The following is a 22421-nucleotide window of genomic DNA, read 5'->3' as shown; positions in this document are numbered from 1 at the left end:
GATAATTTCTGCTGTGCAAAGAGATTCAATTATCCATGTACACTCATCCATTCTCTTTCAGATTCTTTTCCTGCATAGATTATCACAGAATATTGAGTAGAGAAAAAAAGGAATGAAATTCATTTGTTCCCTCTCGTTTTGGCTGATCAATGAATCAGAGCTTAATTGAGAGACTCCAGGGGTCAGGGGAGGGGGGCCTCGTTGGTGACTAAGTGTACAGGTGCCCAGGTGACAACCCCAAGTAAGCAGGTGGCCTATTTGGGAACTCTGGTGACCGCAGCACTGGAGGGTCACAAGTCCAACATCCAATGTCCATACTTCGAGTTCTAGGGGAGAGACCTCTCATCCCCTTTCTCATGACGTCAGACCATTTGAGGGGAGTTGTGTGAACCCTACTACCATACACAGCTCTCTGAGCCACAGTAAGAACCAGAAGAATCCCTGCTCTTGGCCACAGAGCCTGGGGTGGTTATAACAGGAAGGAAGACAGTTGGGACCCTTTCTCCCTCCTCACAGGGGGCTTTGGAGCTCCAGGCATAGCCACTCACTCTGCAGGGTCTTCCCTGCCAGCAGACCTCCCCTTCTCTACTGGCACCCACGCCCTAGGGAAGGGACTTCGCAAATCAGAACTTCATCCCCCATCCCCCACTAAAAATCATTTTGGTGTGACCATTCCGAAGAAGGTCATTTCACTTGAGTTACTGAATTCCTGATAGCAGCCTGTCTTCCTAGATGTGTTCGGCTTGAGTGAAATTGACACATTTCTTGCCTAAAAGGAAGGAAATGCTATCAGAAGCCCAGGTCAGGGTTTTCCTTGTCAGCCTCGAGGGGTTTAATTATACAGCCACTGCCTGGAGCTCAACGTCCCAAGTTCCCTTTTAGAGTTTAGAAAAGTGACCCATGTGCTGACTTCCAACCTTTGATTTCTCACTTTGTTTAACTTTTGAGAGGGAACATCACACACATATCCCTGATCCCAGCTCTGTGGCTGTGGGTAAGCTATTCCATTTCTTGGATTCTGAGTCCAAGGATGGAGAGATGGAGTCCATTTCAAAGATTTGTCAAAAATTAAATAAGAAGAGTGTCTGTAAAGTATGCAACATTCAGACACTCTTCTTTTTGGGGGGGAAGGGTATTGTGTGAATTTTTATTTATTTATTTATTTTTTTCCCACTGTACAGCAAGGGGATCAAGTTATCCTTACATGATGTATACATTTTTACCCCCACCCTTTGTTCTGTTGCAACATGAGTATCTAGACAGAGTTCTCAATGCTACTCAGCAGGATCTCCTTGTAAATCTATTCTAAGTTGTGTCTGATAACCCCAAGCTCCCGATCCCTCCCACTCCCTCCCTCTCCTGTCGGGCAGCCACAAGTCTATTTTCCAAGTCCATGATTTTCTTTTCTGTGGAGATGTTCATTTGTGCTGGATATTAGATTCCAGTTATAAGTGATATCATATGATATTTGTCTTTGTCTTTCTGACTCATTTCATTCAGTATGAGATTCTCTAGTTTCATCCATGTTGCTACAAATGGCATTATGTCATTCTTTTTACGGCTGAGTAGTTTTCCATTGTGTATATATACCACACCTTCCTAATCCAATCATCTGTTGATGGACATTTGGGTTGTTTCCATGTCCTGGCTATTGTGAATAGTGCTGCAATGAACATGCGGGTGCATGAGACACTCTTCTTATATTTATGATTTTTGCTGTTGACTTATTCAAGTCATGTCAGAATATTCTAGCAGCCGTTTTCAGAAAAATATTATGATGAGACAAATATATATATAATAATATAAATATATAATTAATTTTATATTATATATTATATAATAATATATATTTATTATCAATAATAGCTTCTTTTTAACAAGACAAACTATGTAAAAGTGACTATAATTAATTGATTTTTTTTTTTAGTCCTCACAAATACTCCCCTGTTCCTATTTTCCCAGTTTTTTCTTTTTTTGGCACCCACAGCATACAAAAATTCCTGGGCCAGGGACCCAACCCTCACCACACCAATGACCCAAGCCATAGCAGTGACAACACCGAGTCCTTAACCCCTAGGCCACCCTAGCAAGAACTAGGGAACTCCCCCTATCTTCCCAAATTTTAAGCATCAGGAACTGCAGCCAAGAATGGAATGGCTTGTGCAGCATCCTACATACACTAATGGGTACAGCTAGAATTTAAGCCCTTCTTCTTTCTAACCCTTCACTGGCTCACCTTTCCTTACAGCACTGTTCTCTAACTGGCATTTGAGGGACAAGATCATCACTTGCAGCAACAGAGAGTCATGTTAGAATTTTGAGAGACTAGGATTTTATTGCTTGCTGTGTTGGGGGATAGTGAGTGTGTTCACAATTAGACCTGGGTACACCCAGGTGGGTAATGATGAGCCCTGTTCTGATAAAGAAAGCAGGTCTCACTTTTATTAGCCTGGCCTGAAACATTTTTACATACTTTGTGCTTCTCTTCCAGGTATGCATCAAAGTAACCATCATCAATTTCACCGTAACCAAATCAGGTCTGGAGGATCAGTTGTTAAGGTAAAAGGAAGTGGGAGTAAGATTTCCTAATACTTTGTCTAGAAATTTCAACTAAGAAAAAGATTAGCTGGCAAATGGAGGGATGGGGTAAATGATAAAAGGACAAGTGTGGGGAAACCTAAGTTCGCATGTGTAGATGGGAGAAGCTAAAGATAAGGCCCCCTTTTACATGCAACCAAGAATTGCTTCAAGGAGCTGGTAGGATTTCAGAGTCTCCCGTGTCAGTATGAAAAGAATCTTCCAGGCACCATTTGCAGTTTGACACAAGCAACCATTAAAAACAGAAATTGAGTGATTAAAGAGATCAAGCACTGTGCAGGTTCTCCTAAGAGAAAATTAGCAGAAGCTATGAGAGCTGTGGGTCTCAGAAATACAAGATAAAGTATTAGAACTTATATGCAGTGCAGTGAATAGCTACTGGCTACACTCAGCAGAGGAGGGGCCTTGCACACTAGGATTTAACTGGTAGCATTAGTGTTCAGCTAAGAAGTATTCAGGATAAAAACAATTAGAAATGGGGAAAGAAAAACAGAAGCAATTTTAGGGCCCCAATAAAGACCTAATTTAAGGATTCACTTTGGCATCAGTGATGTGGTGAGACTCGAGAAGCCTGAGTTGGAAGAACAAAGAATCAAGCTCATCGTGAGAATCAATACTGATAAAAACCAGCTAAAAGCTATCGAAGAGAAAATCCTGAAAATGCTCTTCACATCTGAGGGAAATATTCTGGACAATGAAGAACTCATTGACACACTCCAGGATTCAAAGGCAAGCAAAACATCTTTGGTATTTATAGAAAGTGTACTATTTCAAAAGTTGAAACTACAGCCCTTCAGGGTCCTGCAGAGTCTTTTTAAAGTAAGGATGGTAACTCCCCATGGGCCACCAGGGCACACACAAAGCATGCCTGGCTAGCTGGCCCCTCACCAACCCAAAGAAGAGTAGATAAACTGTAACAACTGCCCCTCCTCTTGTTTGCCTTTTTGAAACAAAACATGCCACGTAAAGAACTGGAGCAAGATATAAGCTGAAAGGAACAACACGATTCATACTTATATTAACGTCACCCCCTCCAGGAAGCTTGCCTGGTCCTCCCAGCTGGGATAAATCACTTCCTTCTTGGAATACCTGTGGCACTTTATCTGCACCTCTGATACAGCACCTGTCACTGTTTACCTCATATCATAGTTGTCCAATTACATGTCTTTTTAAAAATTTTTATCGGAGTATGGTGGACTTATAGTGTTGTATTAGCGTCAGATGTACAACCAAGTGCATTAGTTATACATACAGCATGTCCATTCTTTTTTCTCATATAGGTTATTTACAGAACATTGAGTAGATTTCCCTGTGCTATACCGTAGGTCCTTATTAGTTTTCTATTTTATATACAGTAATGTGTATATGTTAATCCCCATCCTCCTTATGTATCCTTCCCCACCACAGTTTCCCCTTTGGTGACCATAAGTTTGATTTTGAAATCTATGAGTTTGTTTCTGTTTTGTAAATAAGTTCTTGTGTATCATTTAATTAGCATCCACTGATCTCATAGAAGATTTGTCTTTTTCTATCTGATTTACTTCACTTAGTACAATAATCTCCAGGTCCATCCATGTTGCTGCAAATGACATTATTTTGTTCTTCTTTATGGCTGAATAGTATTCACACTGGATATATATACCACATCTACTTTATCCAGTAATGGACATTTAGGTTGCTTCCATGTCTTAGCTATTGTAAATAGTGCTGCAATGAACATTGGGGTATGTGCATATTTTTGAATTATGGTTTTCTCAGGATAGATGCCCAGGACTGGGATCCAGTTATGTGTCTTTTCTCTTTGGTTAGGTGCAGCAGGAATACATTTTATAAATTTTGTGAGTTCTTGGCTGTCCCCTTTGCCAGCTTAGAAACGCATTTTCCTGGGTCTGCTAAGATATTACCACTCTTCTGTCTGATATTTTCTCTTCTATTCCTCCTGTTTTTGTGGATTTGCAGTGTTTTTTAATTCCTTTACTATAACTCTACCGTGGTTTCAGTAGGGAGTAAAGGTAGCTACATCTGACTTCCATCTTTATCTGTAAACCAGTTTCTGTTTGCGAGTCTTGAAGACATTCTTTTTATAGAGTATAAACAGGACTGATGGCTCCTGGGCTATATTTCCTGCCACCTCCTGCATGTAATTCATACTCCCTAAATTCCTAGAATCCTCATTTAAAAACAGGTCTTAGATGGAGTTTCCACTGTAGCACAGTGAGTTAATCCAACTTTAGCAGCCCAGGTTGCTGTGGAGGTGCAGGTTCAATCCCTTGCCTGGCACAGTTGGTTAAAGGATCCAGCATTCACGCAGCTGCAACTCAGATTCTTTGCCTGGTCTGGGAACTTCCATATGCCACAGGCACAGCCATTAAAAAAAAAAAAATAGGTCTCAGAGTTCCCTGGTGGCACAGTGGGTTAAGGACCCAGTGTTGTCACTGCTGTGGCTCGGGTTGCTCCTGTGGTTCGGATTTGATCCCCAGGCAGAGAACATCTGCATGCCATTGGCATGGCCAAAAAATTTAAAATGAAGATAAACACATCTCCTCTCACCACTACTGAAGCCTCAAGTCTCTGGGGCATAATGTGTATAAATAGTTACTAAATCCAGCTGGGGTGTATAGTCTTCTAATATTCTCTGGCAAAAAGAAGAAAATGGTCCACTTTGTGTTCTCTTTAGCCCTGGGCTCTGCTTCTTAGGGCCTTGTGCTCACCACAGAATTGTTTGCAAGTAGATCTCCATGACCCAAGTGCTCCCATGTTAACTTCCTTTTTTCTACTCAGATGTAAAAGCTTCAGTTGAGTCCAGTATTAATATTGGTGTTTCCCACTCAGCTCTACCCTTTTCGATCCCCTCAGGTTCCTGAGGGGTCAGTATGGGGGGAGCTTCTGCACTGAGTCCCTCCTCTACCTCCCAGAGGGCTGGGGAGGACAGGCTGTGACTGTTGAGTTCTTAAAATCTGGCTCATCTGACTTGAGATGCATCATTCGTATAAAATATATACAAATGTCTAAGATTTAATCCCTCCAAATGTAAAGATATCTCAATAATTTTATATCAATTATACTTTGATAGATGTCAAGATATATTGGCTTAAATTAAATGTAAAAATTAATTACACCTGTTTCTTATTACTTTTCATGAAGTTAAAAAAGTTAGAATTGCATTTGTGGCTCACATTATACTTCTGCCAGGCAGTGTGGCTGGAGGGGAACCCAGTGGTCCCCTTTGGGTCTCCCTTCAATGGAACAGATACTGACCAGCAGTCCCTTAGTGATATTTCATCATCCCTGCCCTAAACCCTGTGACTTTCTAGACACAGAAGATCCACCAGCCTAGGGAATATCCATACCTGGAGAAGATGAGGGGGTAGGGGAGAAAGACAGACAGCAATAAAGACACAGAGACTGAGGAAGACAGAGAAGGGAATCTTGGAAAGCCCACTGGCCAGAAGGCTCTCCAGAGCCACAAACCCAAAAGAACAGCAAGACACCTTGACAGCATCCCCAGCTTACCTAGGTTTCCAACCCTTCACAATAGCTTCTGCCCTCAGGTTTCCCTGTGTCCGCACTTCAGATTCAGGGGAAAGACAGAGAACATTAGACTTCATTCCATCCTATTCCAGGGCAGGATGTGGTACCATTTCCTTCCAGCCTCCCTTTACCCTCCCCGCTACACCCCCCACCTGAGGCAGTTTCACAGGTGCCCTTTCTCTCTTCATACTTCCTTTCAGTACATGAACCCGGGCTCATCTGAGAACTGCTCACAAGGAAGCCAGGGAGCCATTGGCACCACTGTGTGTCTCCATCTCAGAAGTAACCGAGTTCCAGGCTCAGGAGAGCTCTGCTCCACTTCTTCCCAGGGTCCTTGTGTGGTCTGTTTCCATCTGCCCATCCCTAACTCTGCTGGGACAGGACGTCAGCTCGGTCAGGAGATCACTGAGTCCTAAGCCTCCATCACCTCTCTGGAAGCCCCCTTGTCATAATCACGAATCCATCATATCCTTCTTTCTTTCCTAGATCTAACTAGATATATTCCCAAAATCCCACCTTCTTTTGGAAACAGATCCATCAGAACTTGTTTTCTTATGTGTATGCAGATCACTTCGGGTGCCATTAAAATCAGGCTGAAGGAAGCCGAGTCCACCGAACAGATGATAAACATCGCTCGTGAGAAGTATCGGCCAGTGGCCACTCAAGGCTCTGTCATGTACTTTGTTATCGCCAGCCTCTCGGAAATAGATCCTATGTATCAGTATTCATTAAAATATTTTAAACAGGTAAGTGTGTTGTTAGTCGAATTTATCTCTGGCTTCCCTGGTTACTTCTTGCCTCAGAGAAATCATTTGGTTACCTGGTAAACTCCTCTGGGAGTTTGGGTTCAGACCATGATTCTAGCATGGTTCCTAAATTCAGGTGTCCAGCGTGTGCAGAGCACTCCACAGAGGAAGAAAAGAAAGCTTCTTTGCAAGTTTCATTTTCTCTTGGCTTTTTCAACTAATTCTTGATTGTTTTCCTCTGTACCTGGGATTTCTTTATTCCTTTTAAGAGCTCAGCTCTGTTCTATTTTCTGTATTTTCTCTCCAGTGAATTAACTTCCTTTCCACTGTGAGGTTTCTGTATTGCATCCCACATTTCAGTACTGACCCTAAGCAGATTAGTTACAATTGCTTATATCTTTTGTTTTTCAGAACTTTTTTTTTTTTTTTTTGTCTTTTTGCTATTTCTTGGGCCGCTCCCGTGGCATGTGGAAGTTCCCAGGCTAGGGGTCGAGTCGGAGCTGTAGCCACTGGCCTATGCCAGAGCCACAGCAACTCGGGATCCAAGCTGCACCTGTGACCTACACCACAGCTCACGGCAATGCCGGATCGTTAACCCACTGAGCAAGGGCAGGGACCGAACCCGCAACCTCATGGTTCCTAGTCGGATTCGTTAACCACTGCGCCAGGACAGGAACTCCCTGTTTTCCAGAACTTTTTATATAGCTGGCTCTCCTCCTAGCCCCTGGCTCTTATTTAGAGGGATTGAGCATGCCTGTTCTGCCTCTCTGTGTTCCTTTCCTGTTTCCACCATAACCAGGAGTCTTTCTTGTTTCTTTTTTTTTTTTTTTTTTTTCTTTTTCTTTTGAGGGTCGCACCTGCAGCATATGGAAGTTCCCAGGCTAGGGGTCGAATCAGAGCCGCAGCCACTGGCCTACACCACAGCAATGCGGGATCCAAGCTATGTCTGCAACCTAGACCACTGCTCACTGCAACACTGGATCTTTAACCCACTGAGCAAGGCCAGGGATCGAAAATGAGTCCACATAGATACTAGTTGGGTTCATTACCACTGAGCCACGATGGTTTTATCTCTGGCCTCTCCACTCACACTCATGTTCACAGTTGAATTTCCTCTCATCTCTCGTGAGTAGGATACTGTCACCCCTCATCCTCTTTGAGGCAGCCCTCTAACATCTCCCAAAGGCAAACTCAGTGTCACAAAACTCTGACAAGCAATGTCAGTTTATCCAGAGATTTCCAGGCAGACAGCGGGTTCATTTGCTCATCACACAGCAGAACGTACCAGTCATCCTCAGGGTCCCCTCTATTCACCTCCAGGGTTTCTTAGCTCACCCCCACTCAACCCCGCTGGCTCAGTTTCCCACCTCCCAGCTCCTGTTCCCCTCTTGTCTGTGTTGTTCCCTTTTCTGGGCAGAACAGTTTAGCTCACTCTGGGTTCTCCAGTCATCCCGGCTTACACCTGTACTACAACTTGACAGAGGCCTCTCCAAACGCACCACTCACAGGAGAAAAAGGTGGGGAACTGTGAATAGATCATCTTTGCCTGCAACACATCTGTATTTCCTGCTTGATGCCCCTACCTGTCTGTGGTCAGTGCTGGCTCTCACACTGGAGGCCAGGCTAGTCCAGGCCTCGTGTTTTTAACACACTACTCTGGGAGTTCCTGCTGTGGTGCAGGAGGTTAAGAATCCACCTGCAGCAGCCCAGGTTGCTGTGGAGGCATGGGTTCAATCCCCTGGTCAATAGAGTAGGTTAAAGGATCTGGGCTACCTTCCTGGTGTTCCCTCCCGCAGCTATGGTGTAGGTTGTAGCTACGGCTCAGATTCAGTCCCTTCCATATGGTGTGGGTGTCATGCAGTGTCACTCATGCTACAGTCTCTTAGTCAATCCAGTCACTAAACTAAGCCCAGATTCGAGAGGAGGGGGTTTAGACTTCACCTCCCAATGGGAGGAGCAACAAAAAATCTGCAGCAGCCTTTTATCCAACACATTTGAAATGCAGCACAGGGCACTTACACCGCACTGCCTCGGGTGGTGGGCTCTTCTCTCTTGCCAGAGTCCGACTGCAACAAAGGCAGGAAGGAAGCCTCCCCCACACCTGTCCCCCACCTCCGTGGTGCTTAGTGCCCAAAACACTTCATAATGAGTGTCTCCTGAGTGAAAAGACCCTTTCCTTCCCTCCATTTAAAAAGCTGTTGAGGGAGTTCCCGTCATAGTGCAGGGGAACTATGAGTCTGACTAGGAACTATGAGGTTGTGGGTTTGATCCCTGGCCTTGCTCAGTGGGTTAAGGATCCAGCATTGCCATGAGCTAGGTGTAGGTCACAGATGCAGCTCGGATCCCTTGTTGCTGTGGCTGTGGTGTAGGCCAGCAGCCCCCATTGGACCCCTAGCCTGGGAGCATCTATATGCAGTGGGTGCGGCCCTAAAAAGACAAAAGACAAAAAAAAAAAAAAAAAAAAAAAAAAAGCTATTGAGGTATTCCCATTGTGGCTCCGTGGGTTAAGAACCTGACATAATGTCCATGAGGATGTGGGTTTGATCCCTGGCCTCGCTCAGTGGGTTAAGATTCTGCAACATACGTCGCAGATTCAGCTCAAATCCAGCGTTGCCATTTCTGTGACATAGGCCAGCTGCTGCAACTCCATTTCTACCCCTAGCCCAAGACTTCCATATGCCGCAGGTGCAGCCATAAAAAGAAGGAAAAAAAAAAAAGCTGTTGAAATATTCAAACACTAGACCTAGCTTTGTTTTTCCTTAGATGTCTTGTTGAGGTGGCCTTGGTATGGTCAGGGGTCCAGCAGCAGTAGGAGCTGCAGGAAAGAGTGGAGATGAAGAGTTGAGACAAATGAGAGGTGTGTTGTTGTAGACGTGCCTGGGCTCTCTTCCAACTAGATGTGCATCTGCTGTAGCAGCCATTTTTTAAAAAACTTTATTAGCATATAGTTGACTTACAAAGTTATGTTAGTTTCAAGTAACGAAGTTGTATTAGTTTCAACTAAGCAAATCAGTTAAAATCCACATATGATTCCTTTTCTGATTCTTTTCCCATAAAGGTCATTAGCAGTATTGAGTAGATTACCCTGTGCTATACAGTAGGGCCCTGTTACCTGTCTATTTTATGTATAGTAGTGTGTGTATGTCTGCTGTCGCAGCCTTTAAAAGCCATCTTTGCAGGGTCACATCTCCATTCCTAAAGGCAGGGCTTGCTGTTCTCACAGCTCCTCTAGTTGGTGGGTATTAAAGCAAGTGAGACAGGGATTAGTGCAGCCTTCCATCCCACCTGAATGACTCTGCTAACACTTTTCTTATTCTGGGTGTTTCGCAATTCATGTTTTTCAAGGTTTTAAAATCTCCTTCCAGAAATAAAAATGAAGATAAATGAATGCTTTGAAAATACCTTGGGGTGACAGAAAAAGGGTTCTTGGATGAATCATCAAAACACTGGACTTAACTGTGTGGAAGGGAAACTAGAAACCCAAAACACAACTGTAGGTGACAGCCAGAGCTGGGACCTTGGCTCCCAAACCATAATTCCACTTCACTCTGAATTTGTTTAGGGTGTGTCGGGATTCGCCGTGTTTTATTTTGGTGCCAGACTTACCACATCTTTACTGGACTTTAACCTCTCTGCCTCTTGTCAGTCCTTTTTTCTTCTGAGTATATGCAAATAACAGCTCCATTATTCTTCATTTTCATTTATTTTATCTCATTTTTGGTGATTTACAATGTTATGTTAGTTTCAGATGTGCAGCAAAGTGAATTAGTCATATATATATATATATCCATGCTTCTTTAGATTCTTGCCCATCTAGGCTATCACAGAGTATTGAATAGATTTCCCCGAGCTGTATAGTAGGTCCCTGTTACTGACCAATTTTGTGTAGAGTAGTGTGTGTGTACAGGCCAATCCCAGCTTCCCAGTCCAGCCTTCCCCCAGGATTTCCCCTTTGGTAAGTTTAGTTTTGAGTCTCTTTCTATTTTGTGAATAAGCTCTTTTGTATCATTTCTTACTAGATTCTACACTTTAGCAATCTCATATTTGTCTCTGTCTGACTTAGTATGATAGTCTCTAGGTCTATCCGTGTGGTTGCAATTGGCATTATTTCACTCTTTTTATGGCCAAGTTATATTCCATTGTGTGTATGTACCACATCTTCTTATCCAGTCCTCTGTCAATGGACATTTAGGTTGTTTCCATGTCTTGGTATTGTAAATAGTGCTACAGGGAACATTGGGGTGCATGTATCTTTTCAAATTATAGTTTTCTAGCCACAGAAATCCAGGAGTGGGATTGCTGGGTAGTTCCACATTTAGTTTTTTAAGGAACCTTCACATGACTCTCCATAGTGGTTCCCACCAGCAGTGTAGGAAGGTTCCCTTTTCTCCACACCCTCTCCAGCACTTACTGCTTGTGGACTCTTTGATGATGGCCATTCTTATTGGTGTGACAACCCCATTACCCTTTGTGGACCAAGCTCTCTAGAGAATTACAAGGGCTTTCCCAATTCTCTAGAATAAGTGTGTGCTTTCTCGAAGCCCTTTTAATTTGGAGGAATGGAGCCTGTCTTTCAGTGAAGAGACTGCCAGCTCTTTTCCCCTCGTGCTCCATCCTGTTAGCAGGAGGGGTGGGTAAAAGGTGGCCTGTACACAGCAGTGCTGCATTTTTGGGGGTGGGTGGAGTACACTCCTTGACCCTGATCTGCCTTGGCCCTCAGTAGGCTTCCATCTGTCTGATCTCCCCATGAGCAATGCATCTTGAGGGGTTGGGCAGCCCGGCCTTACCTCCCATCTTTGCCCCTTGTGACCCTCCAGGCTGAAGCCATATGAATGGCCCGCTCATCTCTCATGAGACCCCCCAGTCTCTGCTGCAAGATCCCCTTGCCCATGACTTCCAGGCCCCTGAGTTCAGGCTCTGCTCAGCTTTCTCACATAGCTTGAGACCCTTGGGATTTCTGGCTCTTCCGACCTCCTCACCTTCTTTGCTACTTGGAAGTAGCAGGAATTGGGTGGGCTGCCTCTGGCCCTCTCACGCCTGAGCCACCAATGCCACCACCTCTGCTACCTCCCTGATATCCTCATAATATGGGGCACCTTCAGGGGAGGAGCCCTGTTCCCAGAATTTCTAGCTGGGAAGCAGGGTGGGCAGTCTCTTGCAAATTGGTTCCTCTTAAATGTCAAAGAAAAATTCTTGCACATTCTTCCCACACCTGAGGATGATCTTGGGAAAATGCCAAGAGGGCATGAACTCACCTGGCCTTTACGCCTCTCACCCCAAAGTGATGATCCAGTCTGAGTTGAGGATCTGAGAAATCAGTTCTGCCAGCTCACCTTCATTTTCCATTTTCTGTCCCACATCAGGATGATGCCTTTTGAATAGCCAAGAATTTGGCCTCAGTCCAATTCTGCAAAAAAGGGGAGAGAGAGAGGAGGGCAGAAAATAAATATCACCTGTGGATGCATCAATTTTGGATGAATTCTGGACTTTTTCATGGTTCCAGTATTCACCTCCTATGCTGCTCTTTACCCACTGAATTTGGGGAGTCAGGGTGAGGAGCAGGGATTCTGTTTTTCCTCCACAGAAATTGAATCAAATCAGAGGCGCTGATAGAGCTCTCTTTCACAGTTGTTCAACACAACAATCGAAACCTCTGTGAGGACAGATGATCTACAGCAGCGCATGGAAATCCTGCTGGAGCAGACTCTCCTAACTGCATATGTCAACGTCTCGAGAGGACTTTTTGAACAACATAAACTCATCTACAGCTTTATGCTCTGTGTTGAGCTCATGCGTCAGCAAGGAAGCTTAACTGATGCCGAATGGAATTTCTTTCTCCGAGGTTCAGCAGGATTAGAAAAGGTACCTGTTTCAAGTCTAGACTGAGTGTTATTAGATACAGCACACAAGCACCTATGATTGCTCCACAGTGACTCTGGTGGCTGAAGGTTATACGTTCAGCTGTGTGGTCTAGTAGGGAGGGCCCTGGGGGTCAGGGACCCAGGCTGTAGCTCAATAATATGTGACCTCTTTATGCAGCAATGTCCTCACCTGTAGAAAAGGGATGTTGAGAGTAACAAGTGAGCTAGTAAATACTAACGTGTTTTGAAAAGTTGATCATCTTCCAAATAGGAAGAGTGAAAATCCACTAAAAGTTGTAATCCACAAATCTGGCCATGCTGCTTGTGAAATCATAACCCTCTCTTGCCTAGACACATCTTACATTACAAAGCCTGGGGAGGAATAGAATTTGACTGTTGTCGTCTGCGATACCATTGATACAAGTACGAGTTCTGCTAGTTTCCTCCTTCACATTCATCCATCTGTCTGCCTTGCTCTAGCCCCTCCAACTGGCCTAACTCACCCACGTACTACAGATCTGGTGGCCTCCATAACCGAGGCACAGTCCCCCAAATCTATCCAGCCCGACTCTAAATTCCTGGCTCTGTCCTGTCAACCTCAAGCCCTGCCCTTGGCCTCTAGAGACCTGACACCTGCATGTGTTTGCCCATATTTGACTGGGAGGTTGGACTTCGTGCTTTTATTTGACTCTCAGCACCTATACTCCCAGAACCAGCCCAGTCAAGACCTCTCCACTATGGTCCTTCTTCCCTGACCCCCACCCACCTTGAATGCATAATATAGTCTGTTAATCCTTGCTTAATGCTGTCTTCAAATCACAGTCATTACCTACAGAGGGTTTACTATGCATTTTATATATATCCACTCATTTTCTTATATCAGTATTCCTGTTGGGTGAGTTTCTAATTTCATCTCTAGTCTGCAGATTAGTTACTTAGGCACAGAGAGATGAAGTAACCCATCATCACATCTTTAGTAGGGTTTAGAACCAGGACTCAAAGCCTTGCACACAGTCTGCAGAACTTGCCCTCTTACCCACTTCCCTCGATTACTGACTATCAGGCAGTCACTTAGGCCCTTCCTGGCACTGTCACCCTTCTTTTCGCACAGCATGATCATTAACACTTTGTTACAGTGTTCTCAAGCAGAGGCTCAGAGAGGTTAAAGACAGAATCACATAACTAATAATCACAAAAACACTCAACAAACTAGAAATAAAAAAGAACTTCCTCACAAAAACCCACAGCTAATGTCATATTTAATAGTGAAAGCCTAGGTGCGTCCTAGCTCGGATCAGGAAAAGACAGGGATGTTAGTTCTGACCACTTTTCAGCATTGTACTAGAAATTCTTGCCAGGTCAATTAGGCAAGAAAACTAAAGGAAAGGCATCCAGATTGGAAAGGAAGAAGTAAAACTATCTCTGTTTTCAGGTAATAAGTATATAGAAAACACTTAGGAATCTACTTAAAAAAAAAAACTATTAGAATTAATTAACAAATTCAGCAAGGTTGTAGGATACAGGATAAATATACAAAATTAATTTGGATTTCTTTACATTTGCAATGAACAATATAATAGAAACCAAGAAAATAATTACATTTATAATAGCATCAAAGACAAAAATTCTTAGAAATAAATTTAACAAAAGAAGTTCACACTTCTCTGAAAACTACAAAAGAGATTGAAAGAAATTAGAGAACCTAGTAGGAGTTCCTGTCATGGCGCAGCAGAAACAAATCCAGCTGATAAACATGAGGTTTCAGTTTCGATCCCTGGTCTTGCTCAGTGGGTTAAGGATCTGGCGTGCTATGGCATAGGCCAGCAGCTATAACTCCTGTTCGACCTCTAGCCTGGGAACCTCCATATGCCATGGGTGTGGCCCTAAAAAAAAAAGGCAAAAAAAAAAAAAGGCAAAGAAAAGAAATTAGAGGACCTAAAACATTCCACATTCATGGATTGGAGGTTTAATATTATTAGAATTGCAATATTCCCCAAACTGATCTGTAGATTCTGTGCAATCGCTGTTAAAATTCTGGCTGATTTCTTTTCAGCAATTGCCAAACTGATCCAAAAATTCATATGGTATTGCAAGAGATCTCTATCCCAAGGCTCACTGCAAAGCAGCACTAATCAAGACAGTATGATACTAGCATAAGGATAGACATATGGATAAAGGAAATCAAATGTGAAAGTCTAGAAATAAAACAATATGTCAGTGGTCAACTGATTGCGACAAGGATACCAGGACATTTCAGTAGGAAAGGGGCCTTTTCAACAGAGGCACTGGTACAACTGAATAGCCACATGCAAAAGTGAAGTTAGACCCTTACATCACACCATATATAACTTAAAATGGATTGAAGACCTAAATATAAGAGCTAAAACTCTTAGAGGAAAACATAGGAGTAAATTTTCATGACCCCAAATGTTACAACAGATCCTTCAGCAGAAGTAAACATGTCTTTGCTTCAAAGGATACTGTCAGGAAAATGAAAAGATAACCACAAAATGGGAGAGAATATTTACTAATAGTTTTCTTTTTTTTTTTTCCCCACCACCCCACAGTATATGGAGCTCCCAGGCCAGCGATCAGATCCTCCAGGCATCAGATCCAAGCCTTGGTTGCAACCTACGCCACAGTTGCAGCTGGATCCTTAATGCACTGTGCAGGGCCAGGGATCAAACCTGTGCCCCAGCACTCCCACGAGGCTGCCAATCCCATTGCTCCACAGCAAGAACCCCTGCTAATTGTTTTCTGATAAAGGCTCTGTATCTAGAATAGATAAAGAACCCTTACAAATCCATAATAAAGACAACCCAACTTAGAAATAGTGTGCATTCACACACACTAGAAGGGCTAGAGTTAAAAGACAGATGATAGCCAGTGTTGGTGAGCACGTGGAAAAAAAAAAGCAGAGCCCTTGAAAAGGGCTGACTAGCATGAAAAATGGTGCAGCTGCTTTAGAAAAGAGTCTGGCCACTCCTCAAACAATGAAATGTAGAATTAGTACATGACCCAGCAATTCCACTCCTAGGTATATACCAAATAAAACTGAAAACTTATGTTCACACAAAAATTTAGATGCGAATATTCATAGCAGCACTATTCGTGATAGCCAAAAAAAGTCGAAAGAATCCAGTCCATCAACTGGCGAGGGATAAACAAAATGTGGGAGATCAGTAACAACAGAATATCCTTCAGTCATAAAGAGGAATGAAGCAGATATATATGCCACAACACAAAGAAACCTTGAAAACATTAAGCTAAGTGATAGAAGGCAGGTACAGGGAGTTCCCCCTCATGGCTCAGCGATAACGAACCCGACTAGTATCATGAGGACGGAGGTTCGATCCCTGGCCTCACTCATTGGGTTAAGGATCCGGCATTGCCACGAGCTGTGGTGTAGGGGTCGAAGACGTGGCTTGGATTCCGTGTTGCTATGGCTGTGGTGTAGGCCGGTAGCTGCAGATTCAACCCCCAGCCTGGGAACTTCCATGTGCCACAGGTTAGGCCCCAAATAAGCAAAAAAAAAAGGCAGTTACAAAAGACAACATATTATAAAATTTTAATTCTATATTTTATTTTTATTCTGAAGATAGGCAAATCTATAGAGACAGAAACCAATATTAAACTTTGAAATTTAAGTTGCAAAGTACTAAATGCTCAAAGAACTAGTTTCAGTTATTTAAGTCTAGAGGGTATGGGATAGATAGGGGGTAATTTCTAAAGAGTATACAAGGTTTTTTTTGAGGAGATGAAATGTTCTAAATTGAGGTGATGGTTACACAAAACTGAATTTACTTTAAAAAAAAAATTGGAGTGTGTGCTTTAAGTGGATCAATTGCATGATATGTGAATTGGATCTCAATAAAATCATTTTAAAATGTAGTATAGGAATTCCTGTCATGGCTCAGTGGAAATGAATCTAACTAGTATCCAATCCCTGGCCTCGCTTAGTGGGTTAAGGATCCAGCTTTGCCGTGAACTATGGTATAGGTTGAAGATGTGACTTAGATCTGGCGTTGCTGTGGCTGTGGCATAGGCCAGTGGCTACAGCTCCAATTCAGCCCCTAGCCTGGGAACTTCCATATGCTGGAGGTACGGCCCTTAAAAAAAAAAAAAAAAAAAAAAAAAAAAAAAAAAAAAAAGCCTGAAATAAAATAAAATACAGTATAAAACCTCAGGCAAATATTCATGAAATTTTCAAACTAGTTTCAGTCTGCAGTCATAGCTGTTTCTCTGTCTCTTTTAAAACTGTTCACCACATGCATGGGCTTCATGGAATATTGCCAGATGACGCAGTAATCTTCCCAGAAATTTCTGAAAATGTATGAGGTGATTAGACCTACATACATTCAGCCCAGCTGGAATGAGATTGCTGCTTGTATTGCTACTGATTTTGCTTTACTATTCAGAGAACAACCAGGAGCTGGATTTAGAAACTGATTCTCTTGGGAAAAAATCATTAATATAAGAGTATTTGAGAGGTGGGGAGAGACTGGTGTGGCGTGTTGGAGAATAGGCTAGAAGTAGGCTTGACATTTAATGTTAACCCTTCACCAGATCAAACGCTTTCTGCACATGTCAACATGGAAACTTTCATCAGCTGTACTTCTGTTCAAAGGCCAACGGGTAGAATTGATTCAACACCATTTCTCTTTCACCATATCTTATACCTGTCTTGCATAAATGGTTATTTTTGACACGTGACTATGCTTGATTTTTTTTTTTTCCACTTAGGCAAGGTAAAACCATATTCTGTGGTTGTCTTTGTGAATTATTCATTTTATTTCTCTCTTCTAACAGGAACGCCCACCTAAGCCTGACTTTCCCTGGCTGGTTACTGCCATGTGGTTCGCATGCTGTGATTTAGAAGAATTATTTCCAGTTTTTAAAGGACTTACGCAATATATAGTGTTACATCCTATTTCCATACGCATAGGTAATATGTCAAAAAGGATCTGCTATAGGGAGTTGTCCACAATCTCTTGCATTTTAAGGTTTCCTTTAGCCTCATCTGTAATGTCAGTATTTTTCAGTAGGAAATGTCTCCATTATTAAGAAGTTGTGAATTACTTGTTTCCCGTTTCTTGAGTTGAACGCTTGGCCCATGAATTTTCAATATTTCATGTCTACTATTATACTCGTTTTCAGGAGACACATTTACCTCTAAGTGTTGCTTTAGCTGCATCCTGTATGATTTTTATTTAACTTTTTAATTGAAAGCTAACATACATGTGGAAAAGTACATAAATCAGAATAACAACTTGATTATTGGAAACTGACTGTACTTATTAGGCACCACCCAAATTGAGAACTAGACCAGTCCCAGCAGTGCAGAATCCCTTAGACTCCTTCACAGGACCCTTTCTCTCTTCCCCAGAGTTATGCCTGCTCTGAAGTATAACATTCTATGTTATTTTTTTCCCTACAAGTTGTTTATATGTAGCCCTTTTGATTCTAAAAGTATGCTTTTCAATTCAAAAGTGCACTTTTGAGTTCAAATTATTGTTTATAATTTAATTGTAGAAATTATAGTTTTCATGGAATTGATTCTTTGTAAGTTATTTACACTTCAGTTTATGTAAAATGTCCCATGTGTGTCTCTTCTTGGATGCAAGATTCCGTATGTGATCTTTAGTTCAAGCCTATTAAACTGTGTTTATTTTACTATTTTTTATACTTAATGTGTCAGTTTCTAAGAGAGATATTTTAAGGCAAACCACTATAATTGATCATTTCTCTTTGTAATTCTGGAATTTTTCCCACTGTATCTTGTGGAACTGACACTAGGTATAAATGGGTTTAGGATTATCTTCTTTTTTATTAAATAAAATTCCTCTTTACACTGAATAGTGCTTTTTGCCTTAAAATGTATTTTTTCAATGTCAGTTTTATTACAGCAGGATTCTCATTAGTAATCCCCCCTCTATATATTTCTACACTCTTCCAACTCTTTCATGTCACCATATTTTTTGGTGGATCTCTAGCGGGATTTTATTGTTTTGAGCAATGTCAGAGTCTCTTTTTTAACAGGCAAGTTTTAATCCAATTATTCTAAGGGTGATTTTTTTTAAATTTTTTTCAATTACTCAAATGAATTTATCACATATGTAGTTGCATAATGATCATAACAATCTGATTTCACAGGATTTCCACCCCACAGCCCAAGCACATCCCCCAACTCCCCCAAACTGTCTTCTCCGGAGACCATAAGTTTTTCATTGTCTGTGAGTCAGCATCTGTTCTGCAAAGAAGTTCACTCTGTCCTTTTTTCAGATTCCACATGTCAATGAAAGCATTTGATGTTGGTGTCTCATTGTATGGCTGACTTCACTTAGCATGAGAGTTTCTAGGTCCATCCATGTTGCAAAAATTGCTGGTATTTCATTCTTTTTAATGGCTGAATAATATTCCATTGTGTATATGTACCACATCTTCTGGATCCGCTCCTCTGCCAATGGACATTTAGGTTGTTTCCATGTCTTGGCTATTGTAAATAGTGCTGCAATGAACATTGGAGTACATGTGTCTTTGCAAGTCATGGTTTTCTCTGGGTAGATGCCCAGGAGTGGGATCGCTGGATCAAATGGTAGTTCTATGTTTAGTTTTCTGAGGCATCTCCATACTGCTTTCCACAGTGGTTGCACCAATTTACAATCTCACCAACAGTGTAGTAGGGTTCCTTTTTCTCCACACCCTCTCCAGCACTTATTGTTTGTAGACTTTTGGATGATGGCCATTCTGGCTGGTGTAAGATGGTACCTCAGGGTGGTTTTGATTTTCATCTCTCTAATAATGAGTGATGTTGAACATCCTTTCATGTGTTTCTTGGCCACCTGTATGTCTTCTTTGGAGAATTGTCTGTTTAGATCTTCTGCCCATTTTTTGATGGGGTTGTTTGTTTTTTTGGTATGGAGCTACAGAAGTTGTTTATAAATTTTGGAGATTAATCCCTTGTCAGTTGATTCACTGGCAAAGATTTTCTCCCATTCTGTGGGTTGTCTTTTCGTTTTGTTTAGGGTTTCCTTTGCTGTGCAGAAACTTTGAAGTTTGATTAGATCCCATTTGTTATTTTTGTTTTTGTTGTCAATACTCTGAGAGGTGGATCTGAGAAGATGTTACTGTGGTTTATGTCAGAGAGTGTTTGGCCTATGTTGTTCTCTTAAAGAGTTTTATAGTGTCTGGTCTTATATGTAGGTCTTGAATCCATTTGGAGTTTATTTTTGTGTATGGTGTTAGGGAGTGTTCTAATTTCATTCTTTTCCATGTGTCTGTCCAGTTTTCCCAGCACCACTTATTGAACAAGCTGTCCTTTCTCCATTGTATATTCTTGCCTCCTTTGTCATAGATTAGTTGGCTGTAGGTGCGTGGGTTTAATTCTGGCCTTTCTGTCCTGTTCCACTGATCTATATTTCTGTCTTTGTGCCAGTACCATGCGGTTTTGATGACTGTTGCTTTGTAGTATAGTCTTAAGACTGGGAGCCTGATTCCTCCAGCTCCATTTTTCTTTTTCAGGATATCTTTGGCTATTCTGGGTCTTTTGTGCTTCCAAACAAACTTTAAAATATTTTGTTAGAGTTCTGTGAAAAATGTCCTCAGTAATTTGATAGGGTTTGCATTGAATCTGTAGATTGCCTTAGGTAGTATAGTCATTTTGATAATATTAACTCTTCCAATCCACGAGCATGGTATGTCTTTCCATCTATTTGTGTCACCTTTGATTTCTTTCATCAGTGGCTTATGGTTTTCAGAGTACAGGTCTTTTGTCTCTTTAGGTAGGTTTACTCCTAGGTATTTTATTCTTTTGGATGCGATGGTAAACGGGATTGCTTCCCTAATTTCCTTTTCTGCTCTTTCATTTTTAGTGTATAGAAATGCTGTCGATTTCTGTGTATTGATTTTGTATCCTGTGACTTTGCCAAACTCGTGGATGAGCTCTAACAGTTTTCTGGTAGAGTCTTTAGGATTCTTTAGGTATAGTATCATGTCATCTGCAAATAGGGATAGTTTTACTTCTTCCTTTCCAATTTGGGATTCCTTTTATTTCTTTTACTTCTCTGATTGCTGTGGCTAGGACTTCCAGAACTATGTTGAAATCTTAGAAAAGTACAATCTTCCAAGACTAAACCAAGATGAAATAGAAAAGATGAATGGACCCATCACAAGAACTAAAATTGAAACCGTGATTAAAAAACTTCCAACAAACAAAAATCCAGGACCAGATGGCTTCACAGGCGAATTCTATCAAACATTTAGAGAAAAGCTAACACCTCTCCTTCTGAAACTATTTCAAAAAATTGCAGAGGAAGGGATACTCCCAAACTCATTCTATGAGGCCACCATCACCCTGGTACCAAAACCAGACAAAGATTCCACAAAAAAAGAAAACTACAGGCCAATTTCACTGATGAAAATTGATGCAAAAATCCTCAACAAAACACTAGCAAACTGCATCCTACAATACATTAAAAGGATTGTACATCATGGTCAAGTGGGATTTATCCCAGGGATGCAAAGGTTCTTCAATATCCGCAAATCCATTAGTGTGATACACCACATTAACAAACTGAAGAATAAAAACCATATGATCCTCTCCATAGACATGGAAAAAGCCTTTGACAAAATCCAACACCCATTTCTGATAAAAACCCTTCAGAAAGTAGGCATAGCGGGAACCTACCTCAACATGATAAAGGCCATATACAACAAACCCACAGCGAACATCATTCTCAATGGTGAAAAGCTGAAAGAATTCCCGCTGAGATCAGGGACAAGACAAGGATGTCCGCTCTCACCACTACTCTTCAACATAGTTCTGTAAGGGTGATTATTGATCTATTTCAGTGGCTCTCACCTGAGGAAGATTTCGTTGCCCAGGGAACATTCAGCAATGTCCGAAGACATTATTTGTTGCTACCACTGGGGTGGTGCTACATGCATCTAGGAGGTAGAAACCAGAGATGTGACTAAACATCTGACAGTGAATGCTCAGAGCAACCCACAACAAGTGATCACTTGGCTCCAAGTGGCAGTAGTGGCAAGGCTGAAAACCCCTGATCTATTTGAACTTACTTCTGTCATCCTGTTTTGCAGGGATTTTTTTTTTTCCCCTTTGGCAAGTTTTCTTCTTTGCCTCATTTTGATTTCTCCTTCCTTGCCTTCAGGTGAATTGTCCATATTCTTTTTTTTTTTTCTTTGCCCATTTTTTTTTAATTAAAGTGCAGTTGAATTACAGTGTTGTGCCAATTTCTGCTGTACAGCAAAGTGACCCAGTCATACATGTATATACCTTCTTTTTCTCATATCATCCCCCATCATGTTCTATCCCAAGAGATTAGACCCCACCACACTTTTTTATTTCCCCTGTACTGATTTGAAATTCTGTGTTCTATTTCTATTTTTTAGTAATTATTCTTCTACTTCTCATATGAATACACGTTTACCTGCATATAGCAAGTAAAAGTGCAATGATTTAAAGTCTTCATAGACCAGAATTTCTAGGTTCCTTTAATTTCTAAATAAAGACTAGAAAAAATAAAATACTCTTCAATAAATAAATCAAATAAAAATTATGTGTATTGTGGACCAGTTCAACAAGACAGCTAGAGGTAGAACACAAAAGAAAAATCATCATAGAAGAAGCCTAGTGATGGACAGTTAGGGACAGACCCAAAGCAGA

The 22421-nt window shown here is 41.7% G+C and overlaps 1 protein-coding gene across 5 annotated transcripts in view; it reads left to right on the top strand.

Annotated features, from left to right (window-relative positions):
• The window catches only part of DNAH6 (dynein axonemal heavy chain 6), a 254417-nt gene that overhangs the window by 176949 nt on the left and 55047 nt on the right, over positions 1 to 22421 (top strand). For all 5 annotated transcript variants that reach the window (XM_021087305.1, XM_021087306.1, XM_021087308.1 and 2 more), the window contains 5 exons: positions 2492 to 2559; positions 3147 to 3327; positions 6696 to 6875; positions 12504 to 12737; positions 17546 to 17681. In XM_021087305.1, coding sequence (XP_020942964.1) covers positions 2492 to 2559; positions 3147 to 3327; positions 6696 to 6875; positions 12504 to 12737; positions 17546 to 17681 — 799 coding nt within the window. The remainder of the gene's footprint in view (positions 1 to 2491; positions 2560 to 3146; positions 3328 to 6695; positions 6876 to 12503; positions 12738 to 17545; positions 17682 to 22421) is intronic.

The sequence above is a fragment of the Sus scrofa genome, chromosome 3 (assembly GCF_000003025.6).
Source record: "Sus scrofa isolate TJ Tabasco breed Duroc chromosome 3, Sscrofa11.1, whole genome shotgun sequence".
Classification (NCBI taxonomy): Eukaryota; Metazoa; Chordata; class Mammalia; order Artiodactyla; family Suidae; genus Sus; species Sus scrofa.
The sequence above is the reverse complement of the archived record's forward strand: the minus strand, read 5'-3'. Positions and strand labels throughout refer to the sequence as shown.